The sequence below is a fragment of the Dermochelys coriacea genome, chromosome 6 (assembly GCF_009764565.3).
Source record: "Dermochelys coriacea isolate rDerCor1 chromosome 6, rDerCor1.pri.v4, whole genome shotgun sequence".
NCBI lineage: Eukaryota > Metazoa > Chordata > Testudines > Dermochelyidae > Dermochelys > Dermochelys coriacea.
In genome coordinates this window covers 53852916-53878697 of record NC_050073.1, presented here as the reverse complement: position 1 = coordinate 53878697, position 25782 = coordinate 53852916, and the positions used below count along the sequence as shown (strand labels likewise).

The 25782-nt window shown below is 49.4% G+C and overlaps 1 protein-coding gene across 1 annotated transcript; it reads left to right on the top strand.

Annotated features, from left to right (window-relative positions):
• Window positions 1–891: 891 nt before the first annotated feature.
• On the top strand, window positions 892–24120 carry CHST1 (carbohydrate sulfotransferase 1). The gene is made up of 2 exons (XM_038406622.2): window positions 892–1843; window positions 21867–24120. Exon 2 carries the CDS (start codon window positions 21911–21913, stop codon window positions 23168–23170), a length of 1260 nt encoding a protein of 419 aa, XP_038262550.1. The 5' UTR covers window positions 892–1843; window positions 21867–21910; the 3' UTR covers window positions 23171–24120.
• The last annotated feature ends 1662 nt before the right edge of the window (window positions 24121–25782 follow it).

Here is a 25782-nt window from a genome sequence, read left to right as displayed (position 1 = left end):
CCATTCATTAAACAAATATTAAATAAAATGGGATACATAAAAAAAGGAATGTCCATCTTACTGACTCCAGAACGATACACAGTGTCCCATTGGAAGTTGCCATTTAAAATTAGGCCTGATCTGACAATGTAGGTTAGGGCACAGAAACTGCAGCTCAGCAATGCATGGCAAAAAGGAAACATTCAAAGTTGTTGGAAGGAAACTTCTAACTTATTTTAGGTAATTTAGTTGGGACACTTTGAAATAAACCAAAAAATACTGTAAAAAAGCAAAATGGGACTTAGAGCAGCTTTGAAAGTCCCTACTTTCCCTTGCATTCAAATAAGAAGTGCATTTCCTGACTCTCACTCTGGGCCCCCTAGACTGTCATGATAGCATCTTTCTATCTGATTTTTAATTATTCTTTCATTTTAAATGATTCTATAACTCTTCTCAGACTACTGATCCCTAGCTGCAGCAGAGCTACTAAGATCCCTGGAGTCATAGAACCCGAGGCATTCCTAACACAGGTAATTGTAACAAAATAAAATTTTAAAAAATTAAAACCAGGCCTCATCAGCCATTCAGAAGCCAGCAATCTGGCCCGAGGCAAGCAAGTGGCATGGCGAAATGATGCTCTGTCAGTTTACAGTTGGAGACCTGAGTAAGTCTCAGCTTAACCTATAATGGATGTTCTTTCACATCACAAATTCACAAGCCAGTCTGTCTTGTTGGCTGCCTCTGCTTGAAAGCAGGGCCAGGTTATTGTTCTTCCAACCCCGCACCTAGGAGGGGCTTTCCTCATTTAGTTCGCTCCTATCCAGAAACAGCAATGAGTGATTTTTATATAAACGGAGCATGAAGATCTTTAGTGGGCTGGCCCCTTTAAGATGGAGAGAAGACTTATCTGGAAGCACAAAAGTTCTCTGCTGGTTGGGCAGAACAAAGCAGCTAATGCTGAGGTCTGGTGCCACGGCCTTACCCTAGGCAGATTCGACTGGCTCTCCTGCTGCCAATCTCCACTGAAAGTAGAAGGAAGGAAGCCAGACTAGAGATTTGGAAAGGGGATGTTTCACCTACTCAGGCAGTGCAGAGCATGGGCTGTGCACTAACCCTAGAGAGGGGTGGGGATGATGACAGAGCGAGAGAGGGGGGCTGGCTGCATATTTGGCTCTACTGAGCAGGCTGCTTGTGTGCAGTTGTAGCTCAAGCCCAGAGCAGCTGCCAGCCTGAGAAAAGCTGTGCAAGGAGGAAAAGAGAGAGAGGCTCTGCTCTCACATCCTGGACAGTGGGTGCTGGAAGAGGGACGCAGGGGCTGCAAGGGGGGCAGGAGGGAGCTGAGCTGGAGGGGCGTGGACAGTGGGACCTGCACCCCATGCCTTGTTTGCTGCTTTCCCTGGGGTCTCCGCACAGGCAGCAGTAGGATTTACCTTGCTTGTTACAGGCATGAGTCCCCATTGCAGCCCGTGCTGAAGCGCCCCCCAGGTGCCTGGTTCTCCCTCTCTCTCTCTCTCAATGACTGGGGGAGGCTGGTCCGCCCCAGAGCAGCCAGGGAAGGGGGGCAACTTGTGCCCGGCTCTGTAGAAGCTGTTCCCCGTGGCTGCAGCAGGAGGGGGCAGGGCAGGGCAGCAGGGACCCCCGGAGCCGAGCCGTGCGGCTCTCCCGCCTGAGCCTGCCCCTGGGCCATGCAGAGGGGCCAGTGGGGGCTCAGCCTGCCAGGGAGGATGCTGCCGCCGCTGCTGCTCGCCGGGACGGAGGGAGCCTGAACTGCGGCGGGAGGACGGGGCCAGCAGCCGCCCTGGCTCAATGAGCTGCGGGGAGTCCCTGCCGCTGCGCCCGGAGCGGCTCCGCACTTCATCCCCAGGTAGGTGGATGGGGGCGAGCCCGGCCGCTCCGGCTCCTGCGGGGGCGGGCTGGGCACGGATGTGCGACCCCCTCCTTCCCGGGCAGCTCACCGGCTGCTCCTCCCAAGAGAGCCAGCAACGGTGGGTGGGGGCGACTCCCATGGGGGGGCAGTGCATGGGGGCCAGGACCGAGCCCCATTTTGGGGGGCAGTGTGTAGGGTGTGAGAGCTGAGCCCCCGTTGGGGCTGATCCCCGTTTTTGCAGGAGGGAAACTGCACTTGAACATGGGCTTTGCTTTGCTGGCTCAGACCAGGGTGTCCATCCAGCCAGTAGCCTGTCACAGGCCATGGCCAGGTATTTCAGAGGAAGAAACCCCTTAGCAAAGGGATGGGGAGGCAATTCCCACTGAGGGGAGAGGAATGAGGAGGATACCAATTTAAAAGGGTGGCATCAGCGTATGGTGGATGATTCCCACTCAGGGCAGTGAGGCGGCTTAGTGATGGGTGCTTAGAGGGTGGGGCGGGGGCACTTTACTTATCACCCTTAATGCTAGCAACTGTACCAAAATGCTAGTAAGTGCCTGCCTTGTGCTGAGCTGGGAGGCAGCACTGAGGTCACACAGGGCAGAAGACTTCAGACTCCCATGGAGCTGATTTTTTTCTTGTGCGGAAATCCTGGGCACTTGAGCTGTGCTGTTTCTTCCCCAGAGTAAAGGCATGGGGCAGCAGGGTAGGAAGATTTCCTGTTCCCCAGCCATACCAAGCACTGGGCAGGGTTCTGTGGGAATGCCCCATTGGCTATTTCCTTCTTCCTACCTGCCCCAGAGGTGATGGGGTGTCTACTACTTATCTACCTTCCTGCTCTTGCAAACCTTTCCTTAGCATTACCTGCCACAACTTTCCAGGGTAATGAAAAATCACTTGGTGTGCCTAGGTGGAGTCATCTCTCCAGCCATTTCTATTTCTCAGACCTTTGTTCTCTCTGCACAGACCAGTGCAGCCCTTCTCCTGCCAGACTTGGATTTCCTCTATTCACAGTTCCACACTGGCACCAGTCCTGGGATATTAACCCTTAGGAGCTCTCTCTGGGGCAAAAGGGGAAACAATTACAAGTGGGTTTTAGCAACCTCTTGATCAAAACCTGGTGGTAGAAACAAGCCTTGGTGAAGACTTCCTTTTCTTTATAAATGACCACCATTGCTTGGAATAATTTCCCTAATACCACCAGGAGGCCAGATGCCCTGTCCCTTTGTGCAGCTGTGTCTGGTTTGCTTGGGTATTTGTAGTTCTTGGAAGGACTTTAGAGGCTAGAAACAATCAGTTGCTTATATAACTGGATGCAGGAGCATCCTTTAGTCCCAAGCTGTTCTGAACTACCTGAAACAGGTGAGGGGCAAGGAGGTTGAGGGAAAAGCTCTCACCAACACCCAGCCTAGTGTAAACTGAGGGACTTTTTAAAAACAGAGATTCCGTACAGGAATGCTGAATAGTTAAGGGGTTGGGCTTTTGAAGGACCCAAATATTTGTTGAAAAGGGGAAGCAGGGGGAGGAGGGACAGCTCAGTGGAGTTCCAGGTTCTAGTCCTTGCTATGCCCTGAACTCCCTGTGTGAGCTTGGGCAAGTCACTTAGCCTCTTTATGCCTCAGTTTCCCATCTGTAAAATGGGGACATGCTACTTTCTTACCTTATAGGGGTCCCAGGGAGGAGATGAGAACTGCTGGGATAAAAGCACCACCCACTGAAATATCATGAAATGATGCCCCTATGAACAAATTGGTCATGGGACAGACAGATAGAAAGAGGGAGTTGCTGTAAAGAGGTTATCATGAGCTGTCAAATAGCCAGAGAAGCTCCTGCTGTGAATCTACAGAATAGGCTGGAGGACAGTTCAGAGAAAGATGGAAGCCAGGAGAAGCTGTACCAGGCATAGCCAGACAGTTACAGACTGAAAGGCAGATGCTGTGCAGAGGTTTAACTATATACAGGTTGATTGTTGTGATAGGAAAACATTTGGGTTGGTTGAGGCTGGAGTTTGTTGCCAACAATTAATTAGCTCAAAATGCCTGTGCCAGGAAAAATGGCTTAAAAAAAATTCATTCCAGTCAGAAACCATCATGGAGGATTTCAAAGGGGGGTGGCACATTGTCCTACTGTACATTCTGATGGTGCCTTTCATCCTAAAAGATCCCACAGCCACCTCTGGAGTGGAGGAGGCAGCTTGGTGGATGAACAATGCACCATCTAAGAGTAAGAAAGGTTTAGAGCAAGGATGCCCTACCCTTAGGAAAGGTATCATAGGATCTTTCACACAGAATAGACAGGTGCTCAGCTTTTAAGGTCCCATTTGAAGGGCCCGCACCAAGGGGACTGCATGGTGCTCACCTTAGCACTTCAGGAAAGTGAAGAGTGCATTGACCCTGCTGGGATTTGTAGAGAAGCTGTATTCCTATGGGACTAAAGAGGCGGCAAGACTATTCCATGGCAATATGGGACCCCTCCCCACCTCCATCTTGACTGGCCTTGCTGTGCCTAGGTGCCGGGACAGATACTGCACATGCTTGCGTCCCCTGCAGTGCCTAGAGGTGGATGTCTGCCACCAGTAAGGGGTGGGTAGGAAATGGCTCCTTCCTGTTATTTTAAGACCAGCTTTCCCAGTTTGAGCCCCCTTTGCTCCTGCAGAGCAGTGTGGGGCACAGCTTGTAGAGGGAGAAACTAACAGCTCCAACAGAGCTGTCCCAGGTGGCCGTATGTCACCCCAGTGGCCCTACAGATTTCCAGAGACTCAAATCTGACTAAGGCACTGTGGCTGAGCCTGATGCTCGGCATTACACCCCATCAAGACCCTGTCTCCCCTGCCTGAATGGCCTCAACAGTTTGTTTTAAGAAACAAAGTCATTTTTCAACCACAGGGTGTCAAGAAGCAGCAGAACCAGAGACTGCTGGTCCCTGCTGGGCTTTGTTTTGCAATCCTATAACTTAATTGCTGTGGCTGAGTGGTGAGCTCCTTCTGAAACAGCCCTGTGAAGTGAGAGCCCTGCTGGCCTGTTAACTGGCCAGCGCCACGAAAAGACACTGCTGGTCTCTCCATGTCTCTGCTTCCCTCTCTGCAAAATAGGGATAGTAACACTTCACCCTGCCTGGAGAGAGTGTTGGGCTCCAGGGATGGAAGGTGCTATGATGAGACAGTGCTACTGAATTATTCCCTGTTACAGGGTCAGGGGTAGGGCAGCTGGGCTAAGATTGTGTAAAGGTAAAGGGAACTGAAGCAAGTGCATAATGGTTAGTACGGGTGGGTGTGGCACCTGTGCACAAGTGTGGCTAGGCCTTGGGGTGGGTCTGGGTTTTTGGGCGCATGCCCCCAGAGAAGCCTACTGCAGTAACGACTCCCAACTGCGGCAGTAACGCCAGTGTCAGAGGCAGGGGTTTGGTTTGTGGCTGTAGAATCGTGGAGTGGATTTTATATGGTTGTGCGTGTGCACCACCCTGTGTATCTGTGTAAGTGTGTGTACGTAACTGCCTGCCAGGGGTGTGTCAGTACTGCAGTTCATATGCTGCTGTCCCTTTCGTTCTCAGACTACAGGATCCTAAATCTCCCTGAGCATCTGATATTCACAATCATGTTCTGAGCTGGTCCCAAAGTCCTGAGTCACTCTGTGGTTTCCATGGAAACAGACTTGTTCATTGTATTCAGTTTTGGGGGTAGACACAATGTTTGGTGGCAACATTGCACACCTACAGAGAAGGTCAGTCCCCATCCAGACCCACTGTGATGGGAGAGGTGCAGGGCTCCACTGGATAGGAGTGAAGGGCTCCTGCTTCACTCCTTCCCTCAGCTGCAGCAACAGGCTGTCAGTAAGGTGGCTGGCTTTTATTTTGGGTCTCAGTAGGGCTGCGCATGGTGTGATGCGACATCTCCACTGTCTTCAGGTGCCTCTGGCTTCCAACCCTTTGCCCTAACCACACAGTCCCTCTCCGCCTGGTGGCTGGCTGAATCTTCTCCTTCCCCCTCATCTCCTTTCCCCGCTAGCCCTATTTTCACCAGTGAGCCGGGCCTCAGTACAGCCCTTTATTTCATAGGGATTGCATAGATGGGAAGGCAGAAGCTGCTGAAAGAGGCTGGGGCACCCAAATCGGGCTAGCAAAGCCAAGAGCATGAAATAGTGAGAGGGAGAGAGAGGTGAGCAGCCTCAGTGACAAACCAAAAGAGGAGTGAGCAACCACAAAACGTAACCCTCAGGAGCTTCAGTAACCTCCTTAACAGCAATAATAATAAAAATAATAGTGTACCAACACCTTCAATTTTAAAGCATATGCCACTCCAGAGGAATCCAAAGTACTTTGCAGACCACAGGAATTACTTCACTTGCACTGGGTGCAGCCACCTTTTGGGAGGAGCAACAAGTAAGGTAGCTGCACAGCAATACTACACAACCTTTTAGGGCAGGGGAAAAAGGATCCCTGTATACCAAGGGAATTTAAGGCAGCAGAATGGACTAACCTGCATTGGGATGTGATCAGGACATAGGGTGATGCGTGGGAGACACACCCCCACCTTCAAAGAAGTGACATGAGCTCTTGAATGATCACAGGACATTTGACAGCACCTCCAGCTGCACAGCATCCCTTAGCACCAGGCTGGACCATCGGGCTCAGCAGATTCAGAGAGCCGAATATCCCCTACATCAATAACTGCAGCAGCTTGCGTTTTCTTCTGACCAGATGCAACCTGCTTAGTTTGTGAGATCAGCCATGATCGGAGCATACAGCTGTGCACTCCCATTATGGAGCTTTAAAAGCAAGTCAGTAGCATCAAACTTGTTAAGAGAATGCCTAGCTTGGGGACTCCCTCCTAGGGGCTTTGGGGTGTCTAGCCACACTTGTTGCTCTGTTTGAGGGTAATTCACTTATACCATTCAGGTTAATTCACTGCACTGATCTCTGAATCTCCTGGATTGCCAGGCTGGCTTTCTGCCTGCACTCTGTCAGCGGGGTAGCTGTGCCAGCCAGGAGAGGTGGGTGCAGGTGTTTCCACCAACTTCTGCCTCCTTTCATGAGCGCTTCACTGCATTTAACCCCCCTCCTATGAGGCAGTGGGTATCTGGGGTGAGAATGGAGCAGCCCCTCTAGAATTTTGCTTTTAAAATTTGCATTGTCCATATCCCAGGGCCAAGAATGGCTGGGAGCATCCTGCTACAATTAGCGCCATTCCACTGGTCATTACATGGCATCCTGGGGACAGCATGGGCCTGAAGTGATCATGGACAGTCTTCAGAGGTCAAGGGAGAAGGAATGCCAACCCCAAAGGTTCAGAAATCAGGAGTCAGGCCCACAAAATAATGAGATTGTATTGTTTTTGGCCTGTCATTTGATTTTTGAATTCACGATTAGCAATGGCCACTATCCCAAATTTACTGGGCAAGGTGATTTCTGGCCCCCTATGCAGGCACTCTCACTCCCACGCCTGCCTGTCCTCTGCCCTACAATTTATTCTGTCCACCTAGCCTCCAAATCAATCCTGTCCTTTCAATCCCTGCATCAGTTCTGCCCAGATGTCAATTCTGGTTGTCTCTCCAACCCCCAGCTCAGGTCTGCAACCCCAGCCTCACCTCTACTCCTCCTGCAGCTTTTGGGGATCTTCATTCTCTCTCCCAGATATGACAGGGGTTGGCTGAAGCTAGGTCTTTCTCCCACTTCCAGGCTGGGTATGGCAGTGAGGCAGAGAAGAGGGGAGCAGAGCCTCCTTGAGCTGCTGGGATCTTTCTGCTCCCTTCTCCTCTCCAGTGAGACTGATGTGGGCTCTTGTGGGGTAGGGTGGGAGGAAGCAGTGAGCTCTTCCTGCAGCTGCATAGATAGGATGCTCTTCCCCAGGAGGTGGGTCAGTGAGGCAGGGGACCAATCAGAAGGGAATTTCACCCCTGCCTCTGGGAAAGCCTAAGTGGGCTGGAGCTTCCCTCATCACCACACGATGGGATCCAGCTGTGGCAAAAATCCTCTCACTTGCAAAAAAATCACAAGAGTTGACAACACTGAATTAGCCCAGAGCCCTTCCTGGTAGTAGTGGCAAGTGCTGGAAGATCAGGGCCATGAACAAAGGACAAGGAAGGGCAGAGTTCAGGTCCCCATGCTGGGCACTCCAGCCACTCCTCCCTGCTTGTAGCTGGTGTACTGGGGCAATGCTGCCCATGCATAGCACTGTCAGGTGTAAAAACAACTCACATATAAAGAGGACAATGGGAGCATGCAGGCCCAGGTGGTGGGGACAGCTCTCTGTACTCCCCCACCCCAGTATCTCCTTCCCTAGCTGGGTAGAGATAGAGCCTTGAGCTCCACCCACCCAGGGGAAACCCCAGGTCTATAGCTCCAGCACCAAACAGTTCCAAACAGCCCCATCACCCTCAGCTGGAAGGAGGGTGGCTTTGACATAGGGTGTGTAAAGCCAGGAAGGGTGGGGACAATAGCCTGCTATGGGAGGGGGCTGGGTATGAGTGCGTAGGGAGGTCCTGGAAAGCTGCACCTTCCAGAGCTGGAGAACCCTGGTGAGGTTACTCCATAGGCTCCCAGGACCGGGAAAGGCTTTGCCCCTGGCAATGGCTATATTTCCCACTGCTGCTACTAGCAGTTTAGCTCCACCAGTGGCAGCACCAAGTTACACAGGGTGCTGGCATTTCTACCACCACATCATCTAACTCTGCCTGGAGTAGGTCCATAGGACACAGTGTGTACAATTCTGGCACCCACCAATCCCATGTCTGCTGTTGTGGGGGGGAGCAATAGCGGGAAATTCTAGACAAATAAACCTAGTGTAGCAACACCTGTGAGGCCACATTTTCAAAAAGAAAGCAGGGCTAGATTTCCAAGCTCTGAGCACCCACCAGTGGGGCTGGATTGTCCAAGGAACTCAGCTCCCATTTAGGCACCTAAATATGGGCCAGATTCTTGTAAGTGCTCAGCCCCCAGCTGCTGCCCGTGACACCAATGGGCAGATTTCCAAAAGAGCTCAGTGTACAATGTGCCGACTTCTTCTGATTACGGTGCTTAAATGGCAGCTGGGCAATTCTGAAAATCGGGCTGCCTGGGTGGGGGCTGAGCCCTTCTGAACATTCTAGCCCTAGCGCATGCATGTGTGCCTGCAGTGGTGTGCTGTGTGTTTGGTGTAGTGAGCTGGGGTGTGTTTGTCTCCCCCTCTGGTGGCGTTTGTTCCAGCAGCCTGGTGGTAGGCTCTGTGTTTGGCAAGTGGAGGCCAGGAAAAGTCTGTATGGAAAGTGATGCCCGCCCTTGCCAGCAGCTCCCCAATGCCAGTGGGTTAGCATTGTCTGGAATAGCAGTGCCATGGGGTCAGAAGCGGTCTCAGTCACAACCCTGCCAAGCCACTTGGAGAGGGGAGTGTCCCCTGGCCTTTCTGGGGGCTGTCTGCCTTTCCTCATTCACTGCTTCCCATCCCACCTCTGCACCTGAGGGGCTGCAGCACAGACTCATCCATCTCCTTGCTGGAGTTAGACTAAATCCAATCAGTGCAGGATTGGGAGGCGGACCCTCACCTCCCTCACCCTGCTGGGGGGGGCGGGCGGGGAGGCTGGGATGCCCAGGCAAGTTCTTAGATGATGAAAGCATCTCTGCTTTAGAGGGCACCAGTTTCAGTGAGAATAGAGGAGTTTCTTTTATACAGCTGGTAGGAGCTGTATTGAACTGGCCCTGGCTTGGAGTTGCCTTCCACTTGAGATGCTCTGGTAGGTGTTGTGCTGAGCCGGTCCCTGCTGGGGAATCACCTCTCCCTGGCTGCACTGAGCTGGCCTTGATGGAGAGTTGCTCGTTCTAGATTTGACAGTGACCCACTAACATGCAATAGGGCTGTTGATGCCGAGGCCAGCTCTCTTACTGAAATAACTGTGACACAAAGCACTGCTGCTGGGAGGCACAAGGGCCTGGCCCTGGACAAAGGGAGGGAAGACACGTCAGACTTTCTTTCAGAATGCAAACCAGGCATCCTGGAGACCTCACCCCAGCAGCTCCCCACTGTCTGCAGCAGGCCAAGGGGCAACAGCCTGCCAGACTGGTGGGTGCTGAGTCCTACGAAGGGGGCACAGCGAGGTCATAATTCAGGCAGGCCACTCACCAGCAGTCAATAGACTCTCCCCCAGAGTGCTGCCCAGGCTAGGCTTCAGATTTGCTTTCGGTCTCACATGTGCGTCCATACAAATCTCTCCCCCTCTCCGCAGTACAACCTGGCATAGCTGAAATAGCAAGGGGTGCTGCAGGTCAGGAGCGAGGAGCATCAGCAGAGCTGTGTGTGTGTTTGGGGAATCCAAGAACGGAACAACTGACTGGGTTGCAGGTCAGGATTCAGGTTTAGTGGCAGAACCTAGGCTCAGGAAGCTTACTCAGCACCTGGCTTCGCTCTGTGTGGCTATGGCCGGCCTGGTATTCCCTCACTTTCCATGCTCATAAGACACACCTGTCCCAGTATATTCCAGGAGAAAGGAAAGAAAGTTCCAAGCCTTTTAGGAGGCCGCAGTAGAACTGGTGGCCACCAGAGGGGAATGGAGAGTTCTCTGCTTGGATATTGCAGATAGAAAACTGAAGCTAAATACGGCTGTTTGGCAAAGACGCTGCTGTGCCTGAGAGCCGTGTGCGTGTGAGCCTCCCTTTCTACAGGGCCAGGAGCAGAGAGCGAGCCAGGGTCTTGCCCTTCATCTCTCCTAATTGTGAACAATGAGCCTTAGTAACTGAAATGGTGCGATGTGCGTGTGGCTAGGGAAGCCCGGGAAAACATGCAGAGGTGAAGGCTGTGATGGGAGGAGGTGGAGGAAGCAAGAAAAGAGGTGGTAGGACATAGCCGGGCCCAAAAGATTTCTCTGTGGGTGGGGGTGGAGGCTCGATAGGAGAATAGAGAAGCTGTAAGATTTCCTGTATGGATACACTGGTGCCTGGGTCCCTCTAGGGCAGCCTCCCTATGCAAGGTGAGTACTGATGTGCCAAGGCTAGTGTATAGTAGGATCACCAATGGGTACATCTTGCATCTCCCTGCTTCCAAGACACAGCATGGTCCTGGCAGGCAGCAGCCCAGAAAACCGTACTAAAGCAAAGTGTGGGTATATATTTAACACTGGTGAAAAGTGCTAGGTTCAGACCTGATCCTCCTGTTTAGCCCCAGAACAGGTTCAATATGGACAAGGGCAGGGCACACCTCGCTTTGCACCATCAGTGTAGCTCAGCCCTGCCCTAGAGTCCTCGGCCCCTCTGCTCAGGCTGTCAGGAAGAACGCAATTTAATAATTGTACAGGTTTGGATCATGGACACTTGCCCAATGGGGGTTGAACTGAAAGCCACCAATTCCTCTCTCCTAGGGGCCACCAAACAGCCAACAGAGAGGAAGAACTTGTGGTCACGGTCAGCCTGGGATGCACAGATGCTGGAACTAGGGGTTGGCTTGAAGTAGTACTAACAACCAAATACATGGTAATAACTTGCAGCTTAAATTTTAACAATTTTAAAAATTGTTCCAGCACCTATGTTGGGATGGATTTGATGTGGTGGTGAAGGGCTCCTTGCCCCATTCCCAATGCTCCAAGTCATCCCGCCCCCAGAAAAACATGCCCGAGCCTCATGTAGGATTATGAGAGCTGGGCTCAGTCATTAGATAAAATCAAGAGTAAAAACCCTGGGAGTTTAAGCTAGGTTCCATGCTTAGAAAAGCAGCCCCCCACCCCCATTGTGTTTCAGAGTGAATGATGCTCACAGCCTCTCCTGAGAGTCAGGCACGTCAGGGTGATGGGTGTGCCACATGCCGCCAACAGCAGAAACCTCTCAGGGGGAAAATCACCAGGAACTTTGTGCTTTTCCCAGCCTGTCAGGAATTTTAATATGCTAAAGCCACAGAAGCTTTGTGGTTGAACAGACCCAGCATACTAAAGCTGGCCTGGCCAGTTCAGCTCCCTGCTAGAACTCAGAAATCCCCTCCTAGTGTTTGTCCCTTAGCTGCTACTAGAGGAGCCAGCGGTGTTGGGTTTTAGTGGCCAGCATGCCGTGGGGCAGGGGTGAGAAGGGAGAGGGGAAGGGAGGAAGAGAAAGCGCGCGCGCGCGTGTGTGTGTGAGAGAGAGAGAGAGAGAAACAGGCCTCCCTGTTCTGCTAGGTGTACAGGAACAATGGGTTAATTCAGAGAAATCTCAGAGCTGTTACTCTGGATCAGAGAGAGAGAGTCTGTGTGTATAAAAGAGAGGAAAGAAGAGGAGGAATTGGCTGAGGGGAGAGCCTCAGAGGGACCTACTAATATCACTGGGTGATTTGAAAACATTTGGGTCCATTAAATTGGTTTTACCTGAAGTTACTGGTTAGCACTTTGATTAGAACCTCAAAGTCCTATGGCATCTCACTTATGCATATGCAGACACATGGATATACAGGCAGCAACATGCACGTACATGCATCATACTCTCACAGAGACATGGATACCAGTACATGCAAAGACCCATCTGCCTATGGTTCTTCTATAGCACCCATCACTGCAAAATTTAATTGTTAATATGCAGATCACAAAAGCACATATAGGGGCCTACATACATACATAATCGTGTGTGTCATGGCTAAAGGCATACAGATTGTCATACAGAGACACACATGTGCACTGACATGCAGAGCCTTATTCACAGGTGGAGACATGCACCCAGCGCTGCAGCTATAAATGCACAGCGCTACCCAGAGGCACATTCTGTGAGATGTATGTGTAAGGCACTAAATCAGGAGGAAAAAGAGTCCCCAGGGGAAGCTCGTAGAGGGAAGGTTGAGGCTGGGAAGCATCTAAACCACATTGCTACCCTCCAGGGTGGATTGTCTTGTCACTGCAGTTAACATTAGCCATTTGAGTTTGATTTCAGACTCTCCTCGGGGAGCCGTCTGGGACAGGGGAGGGTAGGATAGGCCCCCCCCAAAGTGATGGAGGAGAATCTGGTTGTGTGACCACTTAGTTGTGTGTGCATATACCCTTGTACATGCATGGACACAAATGCCAGTGTACATAGAGATACCCTTCATTGCAACGCAATGCGTGCGCACACACACACACGCCCCCTCCCATCCATACACCGAGAGCAGATGCCCCGAGCCTGGTTCACAGCTACTCACAAGAGAGAAGAATAGGATCAACTGCTTTACAGCTGTCTCCAATTTACCTGCTCTACCAGTGAGCAGATGAGCAGATTATGCTGCGGGCAGCAGGAAAGCTGTGTGCTGGATCAATGCTTTGTGGCAGGCTGCAGCCAAGGCTTTGAGAGACAATAGTATGTAGGAGAGCAGGGGAGCTCTGGCAGCTGCTGGCCAGGGCTGACCCCCCTCCTCTTCTGCTCCAGCCACTGTACATGCTCTTCCCCTGGCTGAGCTCAGGGTACCGTTATGGGGGAGCATCAGCTGCATGCTGGGCTGCCCCTGGAGCAAGCGGATGCTGGTGAGTTCAGACCACAAACCAGCACAGACACCCCGGGGTGCAGAGGGGGAGGGGCCTACATTATCCAGCTCATTAAACAGGACTTTAAAATATTAAATATTCAAAATATTTTAAATATTTTAAAAGCCTGTTTCCAATATTAACATGCTGCATCGCTTGGGGGCCTAGCAGGCCACATGGGCCACAGTCACAGGGATCCGCCCCTTCTGTGCAAGAAATGCTTCCTCTTTAGCCTCTCCATCCTTTGCTCAGGGTGCTCCCCTTTCGCCTGCCCCTGCCATTTGCACAGCCTGTCCCACCTTCACTACTGGGTTCCAGGGGGTTCCGTCACTGACCCCATTTTGCCAGGCTTTCTAGGTTTCCCTCTGAGACTCTCCTGGGAAGGATCAGGCCCTTGCCTGGTCCATGTCTTATAAAGTCTGCCACAAGTTGCTGAAAACATCAGACAATTTAGGAGGAGATGTTGTCGTCCTCATCGTCACCATCAGCTGTTGTAAGGGAGACCGTGTGCCCTAGGGGATAGTGCACTAGATTGGGACTCAGGAGATGTGTGTTCTATTTCTGACTCTGCCACTGGCCTGTTGAGTGACCTTGGACAAATCACTTTGCTGCCCTGTGCCTCAGTTTCCCCATCGGTACAATAACTATACTGACCACCTTGTAAAGGTCTTTGAGATCTACAGGTGTAAGAGCTAGCTATTATTATTGCAATATGGAGGAGTGTCTAGTTATTGCCCCCAATGCCAACAAGGAGGAAATCCCTGCAAAAAACATATAAAGCAGAATGAAATAATAAGCTGCCGGGCAGGTAGCTGCGGTTGTGACAGCAGGATGATGGAGCATGGGGCTGGGCACCTCCTCCATTTGAATGAGGGAGGCAGCAGGGATGGTGGCAGGTTGGTTCTCATGTTGTTTGTTTTCAAATAGTTTGGTTCTATGAACAGTTGTCTCCACCCCAGACATCGAACATCTCCTGCTTCAGCATGCACTCAAACATTGCTGCTTCCCCTCATCAACACCAGGCTGGACTCCTGCCAAGCGCTGCTTCCACCAAGAGGCCCAGCCCCAGCTCTGGAGGTAGCAAAGGAATCATAGAATCATAGACTTTAAGGTTAGAAGGGTCTGACCCCCTGATTGTCTAGTCAGACTTCCTGCACAATGCAGGCCACAGAATTTCACCCACTCATTCCTGTAACAAACCCCTAACCTATGTCTGAGCTATTGAAGTCCTCAAATTGTGGTTTAAAGACTTCAAGGTGCAGAGAATCCTCCAGCAAGTGACCCGTGCCCCACGCTGCAGAGGAAGGCGAAAACCCCCCAGGGCCTCTGCCAGGGGCGGCTCTACCAATTTTGCTGCCCTAAGCAGTTGCTGCCGAATTGCTGCCACTGCAACAGCAGCAGAGCTGCCGCCAAAAGCCGAATTGCCACTGCAGGACACGGACTGCCGCCCCATTCTAAATGCCACCCCAAGCACCTGCTTTGAAGCTGATGCCAGGAGCTGGCCCTGGCCTCTGCCAGTCTGCCCTGGTGGAAAATTCCTTCCCGACCCCAGATGTGGTGATCAGCTAAACCCTGAACATGTGGGCAAGACTCACCAGCCAGACACCCAGGAAAGAATTCTCTGTAGTAACTCATATCCCATCCCATCTAACATCCCATCACAGGCCATTGGGCATATCTACCGCTAATAGTCGAAGATCATTTAATTGCCAAAATTAGGCTATCCCATCATACCATCCCCTCCATGAATTTATCAGCTTAGTCTTGAACCCAGATATGTCTTTTGCCCCCTACTGCTTCCCTTGGAAGGCTGTTCCAGAACTTTACTCCTCTGATGATTAGAAACCTTTGTCTAATTTCAAGTCTAAACTTCCTGATGGCCAGTTTATATACATTGGTTCTTGTGTCCACATTGGCACTGAGCTTAAATAATTCTTCTCCCTCTGTGGTATTTATCCCTCTGATATATTTATAGAGAGCAATCATATCTCCCCTCAGCCTTCTTTTGGTTAGGCTAAACAAGCCAAGCTCTTTGAGTCTCCTTTCATAAGGCAGAAAGAAAAGGAGTACTTGTGGCACCTTAGAGACTAACAAATTTATTTGAGCATAAGCTTTCGTGAGCTACAGCTCACTGCATCTGATGAAGTGAGCTGTAGCTCATGAAAGCTTATGCTCAAATAAATTTGTTAGTCTCTAAGGTGCCACAAGTACTCCTGTTCTTTTTGCGAATACAGAGTAACATGGCTGCTACTCTGAAGCCTTTCATAAGGCAGGTTTTCCATTCCTCGGATCATCCTAGTAGCCCTTCTGTACCTGTTCCGGTTGGAATTCATCCTTCTTAAACATGGGAGACAAGAACTGCACACAATATTCCAGATGAGGTCTCACCAGTGCCTTGTATAACGGTACTAATACCTCCTTATCTCTACTGGAAATACTCGCCTGATGCATCCCAAGACCACATTAGCTTTTTTCACGGCCATATCACATTGGCGGCTCATAGTCATCCAGTGATCAACCAATACTCCAAGGTCCTTCTCCTCCTCTGTTACTTCCAAATGACGCGTCCCCAGTTTATAACAAAAATTCTTGCTATTAATCCCTAAATGCACGACCTTGCACTTTTCACTATTAAATTTCATCCTATTAATATTATTCAGTTTACAAGGTCATCCAGATCTTCCTCTATGACATCCTGGTCCTTCTCTGTATTGGCAATACCTCCCAGCTTCATGTCATCTGCAAACTTTATTGGCACATTCCCGGTTTTTGTGCTGGGGTTAGTAATAAAAAGATTAAATAAGATTGGTCCCAAAACCGATCCCTGAGGATCCACTAGTAACCTCCTTCCAGCCTGACAGTTCACCTTTCAGTGTGACCCATTGTAGTCTCCCCTTTAACCAGTTCTTTATCCACCTTTCAGTTTTCATATTGATCCCCATCTTTTCCAGTTTAGCTAATAATTCCCCATGTGGAACCGTATCAAATGCCTTACTGAAATCGAGGTAAATTAGATCCACTACGTTTCCTTTGTCTAAAAATTCTGTTACCTTCTCAAAGGAGGAGATCAGAATGGTTTGACACGATCTACCTTTTGTAAAACCATGTTGTATTTTGTCCCAATTACCATTGACCTCAATGTCCTTAACTACTTTCTCCTTCAAAATTTTTTCCAAGACCTTGCATACTACAGATGTCAAACTAACAGGCCTGTAGTTACCCAGATCACCTTTTTTCCCCTTTCTTAAAAATAGAAACTATATTAGCAATTCTCCAGTCATAAAGGTACAACCCCTGAGTTTACAAATTCCTTAAAATTTTTTGCTAATGGGCTTGCAATTTCATGTGCCAGTTCCTTTAATATCAGAAGGGTAGCTGTGTTAGTCTGGATCTGTGAAAGTGGCAAAGAGTCCTGTGGCACCTTATAGACTAACAGACATATTGGAGGGGACCTCTTCTAGTAGTTGAGGTGTGAACACCAAGGGAATGAACACCAAGCCACACCATCACTGGTCCATTTACCTGCATGTCCACCAATGTAATATACGCCATCATGTGCCAGCATTGCTCCTCTGCTATGTACATTGATCAAACTGGACAGTCCCTATGTAAAAGGATAAATGGACACAAATCAGATATTAGGAATGGCAATATACAAAAACCTGTAGGAGAACACTTCAACCTCCCTGAACACACAACAGCAGATTTAAAGGTAACCATCCTACAGCAAAAAAAAACTTCAGGACCAGACTTCAAAGAGAAACTGCTGAGCTTCAGTTCATTTGCAAATTTGACACTTTCAGCTCAGGATTAAACAAAGACTGTGAATGGCTAGCCAACTACAAAAGCAGTTTCTTCTCCCTTGGTGTTCACACCTCAACTGCTAGAAGAGGGCCTCATCCTCCCTGATTGAACTAACCTCGTTATCCCTAGCCTGATTCTTGCTTGCATATTTATACCTGCCTCTGGAAATGTCCATAACATGCATCCGATGAAGTGGGTATTCACCCATGAAAACTCATGCTCCAATTACTCTGTTAGTCTTTAAGGTGCCACGGACTCTTTGCCGCTTTTACAGTTCCTTTAATATTCTTGGATGAAGATTATCTGGGCCCCCCGATTTAGTCCCATTAAGCTGTTCAAGTTTGGCTTCTACCTTGGATGTGGTAATATCTACCTCCATATCTTCCTTCCCATTTGTCGTCCTACCATTATCCCTAAGCTGCTCATTAGCCTCATTAAAGACTGAGGCAAAGTATTTGTTTAGATATTGGGCCATATCTAAATTATCCTTAACCTCCACTCCATCCTCAGTGTTTAGCGGTCCCACTTCTTCTTTCTTTGTTTTCTTCTTATTTATATGGCTATAGAACCTTTTACTATTGGTTTTAATTCCCTTTGCAAGGTCCAACTCTACATGGCTTTTGGACTTTCTCACTTTAACTCTACATGTTCTGATCTCAGTAAGGTAGCTTTCCTTGCTAATCCCTCCCATCTTCCACTCCTTGTAGGCTTTCTGCTTTTTCTTAATCACCTCTCCGAGATGCTTGCTCATCCAGCTTGGTCTACAACTCCTGCCTATGAGTTTTTTCCCCTTTCTTGGGATGCAGGCTTCTGATAGTTTCTGCAACTTTGACTTGAAGTAATCCCAGGCCTCCTCTGACTTTAGATCCACAAGTTCTTCAGTCCAATCCACTTCCCGAACTAATTTCCTTAATTTTTTAAAGTTAGCCCTTTTGAAATCAAAAACCCTAGTCACAGATCTATTTTTGTTTATCCTTCCATTTAGTTTGAATTGAATGAGCTCATGATCGCTCGAACCAAGTTTGTCCCCTACAACCATTTCTTCTATGAGGTCCTCACTACTCACCAAATCTAAAATGGCATCCCCTCTTGTTGGTTCAGCAACTACTTGGTGAAGGAATCCATCAGCTATCACATCCAGGAAAATCTGAGCCCTATTATTATTACTAGCACTTGTCCTCCAGTCTATATCTGGGAAGTTAAAGTCTCTCATGATCACACAATTCCCGTTAGTATTTACTTCATTAAAAACATTAAAGAGGTCTCTATTCATATCCAAATCAGATCCTGGCGGTCTATAGCATACCCCAAGCACTATCCCAGGGGAGGCTCTAGTAGCTTTCTTCCCCAATGTGATTTTTGCCCAGATAGACTCTGTCTTATCCATTCCATCACTTATTATTTCTTTACAGTCTACCTCATCACTGATATACAATGCTACTCCACCGGCTTTGCCTTTGTTTCTGTCTTTCCTAAACAGCACATACCCTTCAATGCCTGTACTCCAGTCATGACTACTATTCCACCATGTTTCTGTTATCCCTTTAAATCTGGTTTCACTTCCTGCACCAGTAGCTCTAGTTCCTCCATTAGGCTTCTCACATTTGTGTACGAACATCTTAATTTTTGCCATTAGGCTTCGTTCACATTCTTAACCCAATTAGGCACAGTCATTCTACCGCCAGTATCACCTATTAGACTGGTATCTACACTACTCTTCCTCCTTATGTCCATTCTCCTACCCATGGCTGTATCCTCTCGTAATTTGTTTTCTTCCCTCTCAATGTTAAAATCCGGCGTGGAGATTTCCTGGACATCTCCCAACCATCTCCCCCAAATTCCTAGTTTAAAGCTCTCTTAATCAGTTGTGCCAGCCTCCATCCTAGAAGTCTATTTCCCTCCCTACTCAGGTGAAGTTCATCCCGAGAGAACAGTCCTCTGTCCATGAATGCTTCCCAGTGGCCATACATCCCAAAGCCCTCCTTATAGCACCACTGCCTGAGCCATCTGTTGATAGTCAGAATCTTGTCACACCTTTGTTGCCCTTCTCTAGGAACAGGCAGAATGCCACTGAAGATCACCTGAGCCTTGATTTCCTTAAGCGTCTTCCCCAGCCTGGCATAGTCTCCCTTGATATGTTCTAGTAAGAATCTAGCTGTATCATTTGTTCCCACATGAAGGACAATCAGTGGATTCTTTCACGCTTCCATTAGGATTCTCTTCAGCCTCAGGTTCACATCCCATATCTTAGCACCCGGCAGACAGCACACCCTTCTGTTCTCTGGATCAGATCTGGTTACAGGCCTGTCTATTCTTCTCAGTAAGGAGTCCCCAATCACGTAGACCTGCCTTTTCCTGGTGATGGCATGATTCTCCAGTCTATCCCCTGTTCCTTCCGGCTGCAAGTCCTCTCGATTCCTATTGTCCCTTGAGTCCTCTGCAACCCATCCCGTATCCTCCTGGGGCTCATATTTGGTGTTATCTCCATTGACTCTTGCCCTCTTCCTATAGGACTAGCTGCTCTTCTCTTCTTCCATGCCCTTTCACCTTTAGTGACCACTCGCTGTGCCCCTTCTTCATTTTCCAACTCCACAAACCTATTCCTGAGCTCTATTTCTCCTTCACTAGCCTGTCTTTTCTCTGCCTGGTTCTGTTAGTCACATGCCTCCACAGTCCACTTTCCTCATCCAGCAGTCTCCCCTCAGAGTTCTTTGGTTCTGCTTCCATCTGCAGTCTGAGCTTTTCCCTTCAGCCTCCTCATGCCTTTGCTCCATCATCCGCCCGAACCCCCTTCTAAACTCAACCAGAGTTTCCACCTGCATCTCCAATCCTTGGATCTTTTCTTCCATCAGCTCTATCAGGTGGCACTTCATGCAGACAAAACTCTTTTCAGGTATCCCTTCCAGGATCATGTACATGACACAGCTTCTACATCCAGTCATCTTCATAGTGTCTTTCACTGCTTGGGTCACTACCACTGCTGCCTCTGTATTTGTATATCCGTCTCACTTAAGTCCTGTTAGTCCGGGAAACACAAACCAAACCAAACCGCCACCACCCACAGCAAAACAAACCCCCAACAAGCACCAAAACACTGCCAGACTTCACTACCCTGTCTGTTCCTCTGCCTGGCTCTCCTAGTTTCCCCCCCAAACTCCCCTTGCAAACTCCCACTCAAACTCCCTTGTTGACAGCTCTGTTTGCTGGCTTCTATGCCGCTGCAGCTGTCTGTGCTGCTGCCTGACTGACTGGCTACCTTTATAGGACCCCTAGTCAGAGAAGTCCTGCCCCCTAATCAGGGCTCCCCTTCTCTCCCAGCAGACTGCCCCTACCAGCCTCTACAAATAGAAATACCTACAAATACCTTCTCCTCGAACAGAACTCCCCCTAAAACTCCCCTGTTTACAGCTCTGTTTGCTGGCTCTATGATTCTAGATGGGAAGTTCAGTGGCCTCCAGCATAAACCGTCTTTCAGCAGTTTTATTTGCTGCAGTGAGCAGAAGCAGGAAAACCACCTCCCTCCACTGCCTCAATCAATCATCCTCCACTCCTGGCAAATATCCCGTTGTCATGTCTATATTGAAGCACATGGCCACATGGCTGCCCTCAAGCCCTGCACCCACATCAGCCACAATCCGTTTTTCTAGCTGTTTCTAGGGAGCTGCTCATCTGGGCTCTAGCGCCCATTGGCAGTAAAAGGAATGTGCCCAGCTCCAGGAGATCTGCCATGTATCAGCAAAGTGTCTTGCATTCGGTCTGTGGTGCTGTCTTTCTTGATAGCCCAGAGAGGGAGAGAACGTGTGCTGTATGAGTGTTATTTTTAATATGCCCAATACCGTAATATCTAGGCACAGGATTGGCCCCAGCTCATGGGGACTCCCAACTGAGAACAGAATCTGACAGTAGTGGGATTGCACAGCAGCAACTGATGGCAGAACCATTATCACTGGTGTGAAAAGACAAGAGTCTAGCTTGATTGTCAGATCCCAGGCTGGGTTTGCAGGATTGGCAGCTAGAAAAGCATGTTGGATCTGGGAGCCCACAATGCTGTGTCAGGACCATCCAGCTTGCTGAAATCCCTTGAATCTGGGCTCTGCACAGTGACTCAGGTTCACCAAGCTACCCTGGCCGGGGGGAATTTAGCAGCTCTAGGAGAGAGAAGTGAAGGTGCTGTCACTTGCCTCACTCTGAGCAGGCACTTGCTGGCACACACTGGTCATTCTACTGCACTGCCAGCTGGTAGAAGGATGGACTCACGCAGTCTCTAGGTCCCCTGCCCTGTTCTTGCTCTCCTACCAGGACTGGGTGTTAGTGACTTTGATTGACGAGGTGACTTACATACATGGCACAGCACACAGCCTATGTTTATTGGATTCCATGAGTTTGCACAGTTGCCATGAACTCCCCTGGACTGACTGCACAGGAAGATATGTCCATAGTGTAGGCAGGGCAATTGCTCGCCTCCTTCCCCACAGTCTCAGGTGCAAGGCACAGAGGGAGCTGAGAGCCATACATTTTATGCAGGAAGAACCCTATTTCCTGGGTTGAAGTTCTCTGTGGATATGGCTTCTGAGGCTAGCAGGGTGTGCCTTAATGTTCATTCACCTGGATGGGATAGGATAGGGAGGTGCATAGCATGGGAATGACTCCCTGAGCCACATGGTTATGGCTGATATCCACCTTGCTAGAATGTTTACTGGCCTTATTTGTCATTTTACAGTCCGACCTCCATTCAGTGCAGGGAATACCTGGGTCCTGAGCAATATTCTCTGTTCAGCTGGTGACCTCTCTTTGTGTTGCAGATACTAAGACAACCTGTAAAGAAGCTCCATGAAGGTGACCAGCCATGCAATGTTCCTGGAAGGCTGTCCTCCTACTAGCCTTGGCATCCATCGCGATCCAGTACACGGCAATCCGAACCTTCACAGCCAAGTCCTTCCACAGCTGCCCCATCCCCAATCCCATGAACTGCAGCCTGAGCCAAGAGACTGAGTCGGCTGACAGACTATGTGACGAGAGTCCAACCTTTGCTTATAACCTCTCCAGAAAGACGCACGTTCTGATCCTGGCCACCACCAGGAGCGGCTCCTCTTTTGTTGGACAGTTGTTTAACCAGCACTTTGATGTCTTCTATTTATTTGAGCCCCTCTACCATGTCCAGTACACCTTGATCCCAAAGTTGACCCAGAGCAAGAGCACCACTGACAGGCGGGTCATGCTGGGCGCTAGCAGAGACTTGCTGAGGAGCCTTTATGACTGCGACCTCTACTTTCTCGAGAACTACATCAAACCCCAGCCAGTGAACCATACGACGGACCGGCTGTTCCGCAGGGGCGCCAGCAAGGCCCTGTGCTCGCCGCCTGTTTGTGAATCACTGGGGCCCATAGATATCCACCTGGAGGAAGGGGATTGTGTGAAAAAGTGTGGCACCTTGAACCTGACATTGGCCACTGAGTCATGCAAAGAGCATGGGCATGTGGCCATCAAAACAGTGCGGGTGCCGGAGGTCAGTGACCTCAGAGCCTTGGTGGAGGATCCCAGACTAAACCTGAAGGTTATTCAGCTGGTGAGGGACCCCAGAGGTATCTTGGCTTCCAGAAGCGAGACCTTCCGAGACACCTACAGGCTTTGGAGGATCTGGGATGGTACTGGTAGGAAGCCCTACAACCTGGATGTAACCCAGCTCACCACGGTCTGCGAGGACTTCTTGAACTCTGTATCCACTGGATTAAACCGACCACCATGGCTTAAGGGCAAATACATGCTGGTAAGGTACGAAGACCTGGCCAGAAATCCCATGAAAAAGACTGAGGAGATTTACAGTTTTCTGGGTATTCCCATGGACAGCAACGTCGAGCGATGGATACAAAACAATACAAGAGGGGACAGGTCCTCAGCCAAACACAAGTATGGGACCGTCCGGAACTCGGCAGCGACAGCAGAGAAATGGCGGTTCCGCCTCTCCTACGAGATTGTGGAGTTTACTCAGAACGCCTGCCAGCAGGTGCTGGCGCAGCTTGGCTACAAAATGGCAGGCTCGGAGGAAGAGCTGAAGAACCTCTCCATCAGCCTGGTGGAAGAGAGGGACTTTCTGCCCTTCTCGTAACCCAGGCATTGTGCTCTCTTTTTGATACGGACTGTTTCTAACTATTGCCTTATTTGATTTTATTTTTTTCCCTCTCTCCCTCCAAAATTTGCACTAAATCTTGAATGGGAATCTCAATGGCATTATGGCGAGGAGACAGCTCCCTCTCATGGTGCGCTTTGGACGCAAGGGCATTGGGCATCTCAGAGCAAGAGCTAGAACTGTGGCTGGGTAACAATGTTTACAAAACACACATATAATGTATAAAACAACCTTCAAGCTTTCCATACCGAAGGGTACCTGGGGTACTGTACTTTTGCACTGTTTACTTTTACAATGTAAGAGATAAATATATATATATAATTTATGAATGGTGGTGTCCCCTTGAGAATAATTCCCCTTGCCTCCCAGTTCTGAGCAGGTTATGCTGTTAGCTGAATGTGGAATAACCTCTTCATTTTTCAGTCTCGTTTTGATATGTCTGTTCGTTTAAGTCGTGTTATTGGGCTGGGCAGTCAGTCGGTTGCTGATCCATGGTTGTTTGGTAACACCTGTGACATTTCTTTGTGCCAAAAAAAAAAATTAGTTGATTGGGTGATTTGCTAAAAACAAACAAAATTAATGCTTTATCTCTGTGTTTTCTGTAAATAAAAGAGTGCAATGAAACTGACCGTTCCTGGGGGGTGAAATTCAGCTGGAAGAGCTCAGTAAATGCAGCTAGGGCATGAATATGACATGACTCCCCCGGCATCAATAGGACTGACCCACCCGGTGGGGTGGGATGTAGCTGTCCCCTTCAGAGCATAGGAATGGCACCAGGGGGTGAAGGTGAGGGAGACAGGGTACAGAGATGCAAGCCGAGAGTGGGCTGGGCTGACCCTGGAGACTCATTCATTGCTGGGGGAAGGAATGGGGTTTCAGAATTTGCCACCGGCTGCAATTCACTCTCTCTCACTCAGTTTTGTGCATGCTCGTATCCAAAGTGTGTAAAAATGCAACTTGTTCAGTAAAATAGTAATCATTTGAAAGCCTTTTCTGTCCTGGGGCCTGCTTAGAGGGGGCATTTTGGTACAAGCACTGACAAGAGGGCCCATGTAGTGTGCCCAGCAGCCTGGGTATTGCACCGAGAGAAATCATGTGCCTCAGTACTGATCCAATCAGCATGGCCTCTGGCCAACACATTAAAAATAGCATAGCCAAAATCCAGTGTCTGAATCCTTTGCTGCAGAATATTAGGTGTTAGTAGGGTGCCCTGCCCGGGAGGTCCAGGTAAAATGCTGAAGATCAGTTTGTAAATAGAAGGAAAAATTGACATTTTTCATCCTTATGATTTATTTGTGTCACAGTAGCCCCGGGTGTCCCAACTAGATCAAGGCCTCATTGTAGCTCATTGCTACAGCCTGTACAAACACATGGCAAGAGTAAGTCGCGGCCCTGGAGTGCCTACAGTCTAAATAAAGATGACAGCTTAAGGGTGGGAGGGAAACAGAGGCACAGAAAAGTGAAGTGTCTCACCCAAGATCACACAACCAGTGAGTGGAAGAGCACAAAGCCAGATCTCCTGGATCCCAAGTCCGGCACCTTATCCACTGGAGCACTCCATCTCTTGTCCTTGGAGCAGGCATAGGGACTCACCTGTAGGAGAGCTCCACCAGACAATAGAGCACATGGCTCAGGGGTTCTCTCGGATGTGGGGTGTCATCCTAAGGGGCACTTTCTACTTGATTTGTGACTGAGCTCTTAGCAGGCAGTGGAGCTGAGCTGGGAAACTGCAGTTGCTGTGCACTAAGACAGAAAAAAAAACCCATCAGCAGGAGTGGCCTGGTTTCTGCTCACCTAAAAGCCAAGAAAGGGGGAGGAAGAGGAGTGGGAAACGGGTGGGAGGCAGTATGAATTATCTATTAAACTCTCCTTTATGGGCCTTTAGAAGGGCAGGAATGTCTGCTGCCGCTGTCTAAGCTCATCACGCTGGCTGCATTTTGCAAACTGGCCCGATCTGGAAGATGAAAACTCATTTTAACTGGGAATGGCTGTAAAAGGTCAGCAGAAAAATGAGTTTGGTGGCTTCTCCTCAGGGTTTGCAGGGAGACACGTGGCACCTTATAAATCACCTGAACTGGCTGCAGGGAGCGGGACTGGCAGCCTTGACTCAGTGAGAGGGGATGGGAGAGAGACCTGCAACAATCACTACCACAGCTCACCCTAGCTCACTGCCAGCCTTAACCCAGGGCCACATCTGGTAGCTACTGGGAGCACCAAGACTGCAGCTGCCTTCATCTTATACGAGATAATGACGGATTATGATGAGAACTGGCTCTGTGGATGAGGGGAATGCAGTGGATGTGTTATTCTTTGACTTTAGCAAAGCTTTTGACACGGTCTCCCACAGTATTCTTGCCAGCAAGTTAAAGAAGTATGGGCTGGATGAATGGACTATAAGGTGGATAAAAAGCTGGCTAGATCATCGGGATCAACAGGTAGTTTAGTCTGCAGAAGAGAAGAACGAGGGGGGATTTGATAGCTGCTTTCAACTACCTGAAAGGGGGTTCCAAAGAGGATGGATCTAGACTGTTCTCAGTGGTACCAGATGACTGAACAAGGAGTAATGGTCTCAAATTGCAGTGGGGGAGATT

Bases quoted from the DNA above. Each gene is read 5' to 3' on its own strand.
- CHST1 (XM_038406622.2), top strand. From the start codon at position 21,911: ATGCAATGTTCCTGGAAGGCTGTCCTCCTACTAGCCTTGGCATCCATC.